At 40.0% G+C, this 11491-nt stretch overlaps 1 protein-coding gene across 1 annotated transcript; it reads left to right on the plus strand.

The window, feature by feature from the left end:
* Nucleotides 1-482: 482 nt before the first annotated feature.
* Nucleotides 483-7153, plus strand: sh2d4bb (SH2 domain containing 4Bb; the record flags this gene model as incomplete). The annotated part of the gene is made up of 8 exons (XM_084135370.1): nt 483-645; nt 1920-2118; nt 2288-2441; nt 3476-3614; nt 3700-4009; nt 4231-4358; nt 5447-5667; nt 6999-7153. 8 exons carry the CDS (start codon nt 483-485, stop codon nt 7089-7091), a joined length of 1407 nt encoding a protein of 468 aa, XP_083991496.1. The 3' UTR covers nt 7092-7153.
* Between the last annotated feature and the right edge of the window lie 4338 nt (nt 7154-11491).

Here is an 11491-nt window from a genome sequence, read left to right on the forward strand (position 1 = left end):
ACCTGAAAATGAACTGAGAAAAAAACAAAAACATGTAGAACTGTCAAGCACAGGTAGTTGTGTCAGACACACCTGGCATGTAGGATCACAGCAGGAGACAGATAGAGGGCGGAGAGGGTGAAATGAAACCCCATAAAGGATCTAAACGCAAGAACAAAACACCATTGCAGGATGAGAGTAGCTGAGAGACAGAGACCATACTCGGGTCAAGATTAAAGGAAGGGATGCATTTGTGATCAACAGTTGTCGAACAGAGAGGTATATAAAAAGGAGGGTGAAAGGAAAGAAAGTCTTACAGTAGTAATGCCGCACTCAAAAAGAGACTTAGATCAGCTGTGCATTACACTGGACAAACCCTAGGCCTTCCTCAGCCATTGAAGACTGATGCTGAGAGACAGACAGACACTTGGACTTACAGTCTGCAGTGACTAGACAAAGGTCAAACGATTCCGAGAAGGACATATACTTGGCAATCCGTCAGGATGATGCAGCAGATTCTTCAGGATATGTATATAGAGCCTGACCTGTTGGCTGAACTCAATGAAGAGCAGAAGCAGATCCTCTTCTATAAGATTCGGGAGGAGCAGGTCCTGCGCTGGAACAAGAGGGAGGGAAGAGACACCAGCCAAGCTCTAAACAAGAAGAGTGAGTCCAGAGTGTGAGAGTGAGAATTTGTACCTTTATTTGATCATGTCTACATGTTTTTTAATGGTATTTTGACATTTAAGCCACATCTAAAAATGTATGATGTATGTCTTTGCATCTAATGATTAGCCTACATAAATTATCAAACCAAGTGGCATTAATTAGGGAAAGATAACACAAGTATACTTTTCAAACCAAATATTAGAAAAGAAAATTAGTTCTGAAAAAAGCTCTTGAACTATTTGGTATTTTGATCATTTGTTATCTGTTATCATTTGTAATGCAAAATTCTGAATTAATTCCATTTAAAATATCATTCAATGCTAGAATCAGACATGACCACATAAACAAAAAATTCCCCTGCAATGTTATGTCGGTTACTTTAATTGCTTTCACATAGGGTTAATATTTATGCTCACCATGGCAAGGCTGCATTTATTCTATAAAAAATACAGTAATATTGTGAAATATAATAATATTTTTCTATTTTATTACAGGATTTATATATAGCTATTGCATTATATTGTCTTTTGTGGCCAGTTTAATGCCTCCTTGCTGAATAAAAGTAATTAATTTCTTTCCATTAAAGAAATAAGAAATAAGTTATCGTAATTGTTATTTCTTTACCCTTTAAAGTTTAGTTAATAACTGTTTTACAAAGAAATATAAAACTATTTCTTTATAGATTGTAAAAATGTTTTGCTCCATTAACATTACCAAATGAAATTGCAAAGATAATGATTGTTTTAAAACAGGTTTTAACACTTATCCATCTTCCCTTGTTCTGACAAACAGACAGCCCTGCCTCAAACTCCGCAAGAACTAATTCTACTAATTCTAATGTTGCTGCTGGTTGGGATGCTGAAAGACAGCACTGTGTTGAAATCATAACAGAGCCGTATAGTGTAAACATCAGTCTACAAATGGCTTACTTGTATCTCTACATATTGAAGGGGATTGGAGAAAGTACTTTAGGAAGTACATCTTAAAAAAATAAACTTTAAGGAAGTGGTGCAAATGAGCTGGATTAGGATTACATCATGCAGCAAGTGCATTGCACCAAAGGACACCAAAGCTTGTGTCTGTGCACTGACAGCTAATGTCCGCTTGTTTTCAAAAGTTCCTCCATTATCTTGTTCAGTTGTCATGTTCCCGCAGCATACAAAGGATCCCAGTAGGATAATCTCTTCCAGCTTTGTCGCGCCGTCTGTGTTATTTTGTCTTTATCTTATCTGAATTCGGTCTGATGGGTCTGGAAAGTGTGTTTCCTCAAGCTTTCATTTCACTGTTTGCCGTGTGGTGTCTTTTCCCAGGCGACCGCAGAGGCATTCAGTGGCTTCTGGGATCAGATGGAGAGGTATGGGTATGGGTTATGGGGGAGGCCCCGGGGGACAAGCCCTTTGAAGACATCGTGGAAGAGCTGATGGAGGAGAGAGCCAGGAAGCAGGCCCAGCGAGAGGCACAGGAACTCCGGTGAGAAAACCATGGGACAGGGTCAAGGGACGGGTGCAGTGGGACACTGAGGGTGGGTGAAGATTGACAGATGTGATTCATCTAAAAATTGAGAGCAGGGGGTGGTGATAATGATAGAAGTACAGGGGGATAGAAAGTGCATCACTCAAGCTCTGCTGAATTTCCTGAGGCGTGTGAAGGAGGCAGAGATTGAAAAGAAGTTTCGAGATGCCATGGCAAAGGAGAAGGCTCGCTTCATGGCAGAAAAATGGAAGGAGGAGACAGATGACAGAAAGGCAGCCAAGCAGGAAGAAGAGGAAGATCGCATTAGAGAGGAACTGAAGGTGGGTTTGGCTGGAACATGTTCCTTCGAATAGATATGACAAAACCACAGAATATTTTATGCAACTTTTGAAAGGGGGACACAGTTCTAATCAACCCATTGAATAAAGCTTTATGCCTCGTGTCCTCAGGTTTTAAAGACAAAAAAACAAACACACACACACACCAGAGGCGTTTCCTCCGAGGAAACAAGGGAGAAAATGCCTCCTCAAAACAACTGGATGAAAAAACAATACAAATATTAGAAAATAAGACATTAAAGTGTATGAATCATCTAAAGTAACACTGTCCCACAGCAAAACCCGAGTCTCTCCTGCCTCCCCTGAATGAAAATAATGAAATAAACTAAATTCGTTACTGCATTGCATCCTTAGTTTGGAATAAATGTGAAAATGCTTAAAACACTAACTTAATGAGATTTATGGTTTTAATAAACAGAACATTAATTACATTGTTAATGTAAAAATACAAAATATAATTGTATTTTTTTTTTTTTATATAGTGTAAATAATGTTTATTTAACCTGGAAAATATCGACATAGATAAGAATATAACTAAGATGTGAATTTAATTTTTTTTTTTGTTCCATTTTTTTGCCGCCTCATTTAAGAACACCACAGCACGCCACTGACTCATACATACATACTTTATAATACATTTACAACCCCCCCAATCCAGTAGTTAAGGGTCCTTGCATTTATTCTTCAACCAGGCCTTTAATAATGGCCTTACAATAGAGACTGAGGTTAATTAGGCTTAATTGCTATGTGTTCCATGTTCTGGGAATGAATTATTTAAAAGTTGGCAACCTCTCTGAATGTAGATAGTGATCTCTGAGACACAAGGCCAACATTTGTACGCCTGACTTATAATAGAGTTGAAAGCACTGATGTTTGGGTTAATGACATTGTCCACCGAAATAATCATTTATATTCCCAGCTTAATGGCACCGAAAATGAAAAAACTAAAGCAAGCTGCGGAGAAACTTCTGTGCCTTTGTGTTAGCAAAGGCTGATTCTTTCTCCTTTTCTCACAGAAATATGAGGAGGAAGAGAGACAACGAGGCGAGGAAGAAATCCGCCAAACTGAGGAGAGGAGAGCAAAGGAGCTGTACATCTCTCTGAAGCAGGAGGAAAAGAGGAGTGAGAGAGATGATAAAGAATGGCAGGAACAATGTGAGAGAACAAACGGAATGGGAACTTTGGCTGCTCTAATATAAAGTAGCTTATTTCTATTCAAATTTCTCTCCAATTCCCACAGTACGACGCTCCAAGGCGGCGGATGAGGAGATGAAGTGCAAGGCACGATGGGCTAGAGATGAATACAAGCGGCAGTCTCTGCGGGCTATCGAGAAGGGCCTGGTGGCTGGACTCAGCGGCCTGTTCCATAAGACGCACCCGAACGGATCGGGTCACAACCGACGGCATGGCGCGGTCATTGAACATCCGACCCCTCCAGTTGAGGCCAGCCATTCACCCGTAACAAGTACTGGCCAACTCACTTCAGGCCATTACAGGCACCGACAACACCGTCGTTACAGCAATCCAGTCACACAGTCACTCACTGAATGGTAAAATCAATAATCAAATCAATGATAATTGATCCCAACCATACCTTATGCATTTGTGTTGAGTGTGATATTATTTTTTATTTTTTTTAAGTTGAGTAGCATAACTTGCATTCCAGACAAAACACACCACTCTCGTACTCTAGTCTGTATGCCACAATTAAGTGAAACAAACTATTGAAGGCTAACCACACATCAGAAAACTGTTTTCCAATACCTTTCAGCCCAGTTTGGATTCGTCCACCTAGGCCAAACTCTCGAGAATCCATCATTCGCTGGTTTAAAGAGGAGCAGAGACCGAGACGAGCGGGATATGAGCGAAGCAGCAACACCATCGCCCCCTGGTTCCATGGTAAAGACAGCTAAAACGCTCTTAAGGACCTTTCACATCTTCCGTCAGGGCTTCAGCAAAAGAATCATCCAGTACTTTGGCCTCCACACGACATGTAAAGGAAGGGCGATTTCACGAGACGGTTAACTAGAATTTGTTCTCACGACTTCGCATTCCCTCGTTTTAGTAAACGTTGAACTAATTAGTTCCCTCATTTTGACTGAACTTAAACAAAGGGAACGAATTATTACAACGTGTTCGTGATTTAGTAAAAGGAGGGAAGAAATAGCCTACTGTATTTTTTATCAAATAAATGCAGTCTTGGTCAGCATAAGAGACCTTTTTCAAAAATATACAAAAACCGACCCCAAACTTTTGACCAGTAATGGATAGATAGATGAAAAAGCACAAGACACAAAATCATGTAGGCCTATAAGAAATTACAAGCGAACGAGCAAAGCTAGCGAATGTGCAAAGCTAGCAAAAGCTTGCGAAAATAGACACATTGTGAGAACTGTCTGTTGACCATTGACTGCACTTCAAAAGGTCAGTGGCAAACGGGGTCATTTGAAGTTAGAGTTGAAATTGTTTGAACTTTAAGTGGCACATTACAACGCTTGACCGGCGCTAGGGTAACGCTGACGCTGCACTCCAGTGTTCAAATGCATTGGGGCAATGTTGACAGGAGTCTTTTAGAAATGGACTCACAGTTCAGTCACAGTTTAGTGGGAATGAGCAGTAGTTCAGTGGCTGCACTGAACTAAACATCGATTAAATCGAGAAAATAATAATGAAAGAGACAGAGAGAGGAGGAAATAGGCAGACAGAAAGACTCAATAATACAAAGCTTGTGTCAGGATGAGTGGAGCCACAGTGTGGCCTCTGATTGGACAATGATAAGATTAACGACCATCTGAGTGACGCTATTCGACCAGGAAACACGAGAACGCTGCCAGCGTCACTCCAAGATCAGAGCACAACACCTGCACTTCCAGCTGCACTCTCACTCAATATCTCTCCATATCTGCCTCCTGTCTGTCACTCTGCCTCCTCCAGTCTCTGGCTCTCCATCTGTCTTTCTCACTGTCACCCATCTCTAACCCCTGCAGGAATAATATCACGACAGGAGTCAGAGGCTTTGCTGACCAATGCCGCAGAAGGCTGTTTCTTGGTCAGAGTGAGTGAGCGGATCTGGGGCTACACGTTGTCCTGCCGCACCACCTTTGGCTTTAAGCACTTCCTCATTGACGCCTCGGGTGATTATTACAGCTTCCTAGGCGTTGACCAGAACCGTCACGCCACCTTAGCTGACCTCATTGACTTCCATAAGGTAAGCCCTCTTTCCTGGAAAAGTCTTGGAAGGTGATTTAAGAGATTGCTAGCTAGCAAGAAATCGAACACGATATGTCTATTAAAGTAAAGGACTCATAATATGTATGTTAACAAAATGTTACTGTTTGACAGTCTCCTAATTAAATGATTTTTTTTAAACGTGATGAGACATTTTATCAAACAAAGATAAACAAACACGATAACAACATTGGATAAAAATAATAAAAAATAAATATATAAAATGTACACACTATTGTATATACTGTCATTTAGAACTTTGGGCTCAGTAAAGAAATGTTTGAGTGAGAAATTAATAATTTTATTCAGTAAGGACTAGGGGTGTAACGAGACCCTCATGTCACGATTCGATACATATAACGATACCGAACTCACGATACGATATTATTACGATACTCCAAGACATTAAATTTACATTTACATTTTCATGAGTAAATTTACTGTTGATTAAAATGGTAAATTTGATATTACATTGTGGGTCTAAATGAATAGGCTTGGACTTGATGCTGGTAACCCAATGCACCGGACAATGGTGACCCCTGAATAAAAATATTCATGATTCTGAAGCTGAAAATACAGAATTATTTTAGATGAATATGCTTGCACTATGTCACTGATTAGATATGTTACCAGTAAAAAGTGGCCTACATTATTTTAAATATAAGACATTTGGGATTATCATGACCCACAAATATTCACCCATTACATTATACTACATTATATTCAACATTATAAATAGTAGTTTAATGTAGTACTAACACTAAAACTTGAACACTTGATTTTTTTTTCTCACAGTAATTTTCATTTTGGGTGAACTATACACAATACATATTGTCACTATCCACGATATTGTTACACCCCTAGTAAGGACTCATTCAATTAATCAAACGTAACAGTAAAGACTTATTTCAAAACTTTCTATTCATCAAAGAAAATGTATGACAGTTTCCACAAAAATATTAAGCAGCACAACTGTTTTCAATAAGCATTGATAATAAAAAGAAATGTTTCGTGAGCATCAAATCAGCATATTAGATGATTTTTGAAGGATCATGTGACACTGAAGACTGGAGTATTGATGCTGTTTCTGAACTTTTTCTGTATTCTGAATACTACAACTGTCGTAGCACGACTGACAAACAAGCTCATGGGGCGATCGCAGAACCCATGGGGCATGAGGAACATAAACGTGGCGAGCACACCTGTCCTTCCATCTGTGCGTTTGATGCAGAGAATTGATAGTGTTGCTAATGCTTAGCTGTCCCAGAACTGATGTTGATTTCGTTGGCTGATGGTCTGCTTTTCCTCCAGGAGGAAGCAATCACCACATCTGGAGGAGAACTACTCCAGGACCCCTGCAGGCCGAAAAGCTCCACAACTGACTACGGAGGGCTTTTTATGTGAAACTCAATTTGACTATACCATATTTTTTGCATGTAATATATATCATAACATATACACTGCACAGCTTCTATTTGTTGTCTGCCAAGCTTCTTCTGTCAAATGTAAATAAACACTTTTTACTTGCGTTAATTTGCTTATTTGGTTTCAATGTGGGTGATAGTAAAGGTGCAGTCACATCAGACTTCAAGCATGTAAAATTATTTTTGCTCCCACAAATATGGGCAACAGGATATGATGTCACACTCTAGGTCATGGATGGGCAATCCTCTCCCATGGCCTGATGGGATGGTAAAGTGTCTTATCGTATGCACACTTCAGAATCTCACCATCCGGCTGCTTTTTGCCTACTCTTTTATGAGTACAGTGAATTTGGACATACTACAGTCACATAGCCTACAGTTTTTTACATACTATATAATAGAAAAGTATGCGATTTCAGATGCAGCCACTGTCTGGCAGTATAGCTTCAACACTGATAAAACTCACCTGCCTATAGCCTTCTAGTAATCCTAAAGACCTTGATCAACTGGTTCTGGTGTGTTCGATTAAAGGGATAGTTCACCCAAAAATGAAAATTCTGTCATCATTTACTCACCCTTATGTTGTTCCAAACCTGTATGAGTTTCTTTCGTCTGTTGAACTAAAGAAGATATTTTGAAGAATGTTGGTAACCAGACAGTTGACAATAACCATTGACTTCCATAGAAGAAAAAAAAAAAGTCAATGGCTACCGTCAACTGTTTGATTACCTACATTCTTCAAAATATCTTCTTTTGTGGTCAGCAGAAGAAGAAATCATACATGTTTGGAACAAAAGCGTAAGTAAATGACAGAAAATTCATAATGTATTAGAAATGTATTATAAAGTATGTACGTTTGAGTCAGTGGCATGCAGTGGTGCTCTGAAATGAGGAGGCAAAGTCCTCAGTAGGGGTGTCCATGGTTAACCGATTAACCGATTAACCGTTAAAAATTGCGTAACCGAGTGAAACATTTTGCTCGGTTAAGTGGCGTCAATGGCGTGCACTGAATTTAGTTGTAATACATTTTTGCACCACCAGAGACCGCTAGACCAGTTTTCTAATATGAAGCGGGCAAAGAAAGCGCGCGTCCGAGAGTGAAGGCTGTGCGAGAGTGAAGGCTGTGCGCGAGCGTGCGCGAGCCAGAAACAAACATAGTATCCGCGCCACTGATGGCAGCACAATAATATCTGTCTGCAGAGCCGCAGAGCCACAGCTTTACCCCAGCAGTTTTACCTCGAGCATGCGCAATTTCATCACAACAGTTTTACCCGCAGAGTCCGTTTACCGTTACATTAACCCATACAATTTGTATTATGCATTTCCTAAACATGTACTTGCTAATCAAACACTTTATCTGAACAAACTACTAATCTATAAAACACAATCGGTCTTCCGACCTTTTACTATTGTGTTGATATGCGCGAGGGAGAGAGAGCAATACAGCGCTCGTGTTGTTTGAAGGCGGTGAGAGTGCGCGCGCGCGGCCGGGGCTCTCTCACTGTTTGTTCTTGCGCCCTGTCCACTGATCTAAATAATTATACGACGACTTATTTGTTCCCTCGTTTTAATAAATCGTGGACACGTTGAACAAATTCCCTCCCTCATTTTGATTTAACGAATTACAACGTGGCCAAAAACAGTTTGATACTATTAATTAGTGAATGCTAAAGACCTATTTTTTGTGAATTGGTGAATATTCAGGTGAATTATTTCGTGGCCACGAATTAATAATAATTATTAAACTGTTTTTCTTACCTGTGAAGATAGCTCTTCAGTGAAGGCCGACTATTCTCGTACAGCTTTTTATTCCTTTTTTTGGTGTGTGTGTGTGTGTGTGAACGGGTATTCAGGTGAATTGTTTCGTGGCCACGAATTAATAATACCTCCGCACGTTTTACAAGACCCTTCTCGATCGCAGCAGCAACGAGCACTTTGATCACTTGATTTAAAAAACAAAACATTTCAGCGCTAGATCGCCAAAAAAAAAAAAAAAAAAAAAAAAACGAACGAAATGAATGCTCTGCTAGTTAACTGGAGATGTTTTGTTTATTTGTATTGGTATTCCTGCCGCGAGATGTTTCAAAAGTGGTGGGGACAATACAATATCGACCTTAGAAAATAGTGGTGGGGTCGTGGGGATATGTGACTCACCCGCAAATTACGCCTATCTCGGGGTTGCGGCGCGCACACTATGGTTAACCGAGTATTAACCGCTAAGGGCCTCGGTTAACGGTTAATGAAAAACTTGAAAACGTGCAGCCCTAGTCCTCAGCTTTTTAATGTTTTTAATGTAAATTCATTTCCCATACTCAATGTTGACATTTTCTTGGTTAAATAATAGTGACCAGCCAATGATCAGCTTGGACCACCATGAGACTAACTTTGATCAGTTAGTAACCAGGTTCAAACCCCAGATACCAGCCTAAGCTGGTTTACTAGTCTTAGCTAGTCTCCCAGCCAGTTCAGGCTGGTAGAGAGGTTTGGGGTATTTTTAGAAGGTCAGACTGGGAGACCATATTAAACCTTCTTAAGCTTTAGGGAATTGAATAAATATAAAATAAAATAAACAGCGATTTATTTTCAGCTGGACAGGTGTTCTAATGGTTAAATATTGGTCAAAATATAGGTTGACCAAATGGAAACATTGGTACGCAACAAAAGATGAACAGCCTATCCATATGCAAAGTGTAGTGTGACCACCTCACCCCCGTAATGTTTCAAGTGCTAGTCTTCCCACCAATTTTCCAGCCTACGCAAGTGTCCCTCTATGATCCTGCATGTCCCTGAGCACCAACAGTTACTGACTACAGTCTGACTTCCCGAACAGTCACACAGAGGAATAAAGGAGATCAGGTTTCTGAGAACTGCATGACTGGCCTTGCTAGTCTGCACATTGTTCAAGGGGAAGGAGCTATTTCAGCTAGCAGTACCGGCAAAGACCCGACGAACACATTGAGCAGTGAAGTAGAGGTGCAGGGTGACAAACCACGATGAAAGACATCGGAAAAAAATCATGGGAAAGGCAGTTTCAGTTTACCCATATATTTCCAGTCAAGCAAGTGTTTTTCCGATGGCCATCAGCAATTCATAAGACTGTTGTGTGTTTATGTGTGTATCTTGGGGGGGGAATGGAAAATGATATACTTGATATACCAGGGAGCCGATGACAGTCAGAAAATGGTAACAAACCCATTACACTGGACACAAAAGTCTCCTGTCAAGCACCAGCCAATGTAATATGATGCTGACATGCATTAAAGGCACAGTATGGCATTTTTCGCTACTAGGGGTCGCTAACCTATTTACAATAACAAAGGCGTAGATTGATGACGCAACATTTGCTAAGAATTATGGATCTTGTCGTCAACGTCAAGCCGACCGATCTAATAATGTTTATGGATGACTGAATACATCGATGTTTTTATCATGACTGTGATATGAAGCAGTTCGGGATTGCTAAGAGACTGCTGTCAGCTCCAAACGCGACGCGAGTCCCGCGGATATAAAAGGAATATGGACATTTCATTCTACCGAACTACACGCAGAATTACTACTCACAGGTCAGTTTATTAGACAAATTAAACTTGTGAGGTAACGCAGCGTTGTTTCACTTGGTCTAACATTACACTAGCACACTAAACTGCATTTGAATGTGTTGAAATGTATGTGTTAGTCTGTCTGTATGAGACTAGCAGTAAACTAGATCAACATTAGAATAACATACAGATCATATTCTGACATTTTATCATTGTTTATCATTAATTGTAAATGTGCTCACCTGTTTAATAAAGTACATGTAGGAGCGGTCGAAGTCTCGGACGTGGAGCTCTCGTTTATATACTGTCAATGGGAGCTCTAGGCATCTCGAAAACACCGCGCTGATATTGATTCTCGTTTTAGTTCTCCTTTTTTTATCCAAAGTCTGCTTGTCATGGTCCATAATGTTTGAACGAAACAACAACAGCGTGCAAATAGACATTGCAAACTACACAGTTGTCCGCGTCAGTCGCTTTGGTTACTATCAGACGGCTCTGGTTGCCATGGCAGCACGAGCGGAAACCAGGGACAATGCGGATATGACGGCATTGGCGGCGACACAACGGAAATAAAGAAACGGGACGTTTCTCGAATTAAATTACAAATTTCTCCTGTTTTAAAAGTTGTTGGAAACAGTCGAGATGATGTAAGTACACAACTAAAATATATATATAACATAGATATAGTGATTTTTGCTATTTTTAAAGCAAAAAAGTTACATATTGTGCCTTTAAACTGACCCAATGATCTTCACACCGCCTGCTTTACCTAAAGAATAACTTCTGCAATTACAACAATTGTAGAGCTTGTGGCCAAAAAACACAAAATATAAATTTGCAT

The sequence above is a fragment of the Abramis brama genome, assembly GCF_963993115.1.
Source record: "Abramis brama genome assembly, chromosome: 14".
Classification (NCBI taxonomy): domain Eukaryota; kingdom Metazoa; phylum Chordata; class Actinopteri; order Cypriniformes; family Leuciscidae; genus Abramis; species Abramis brama.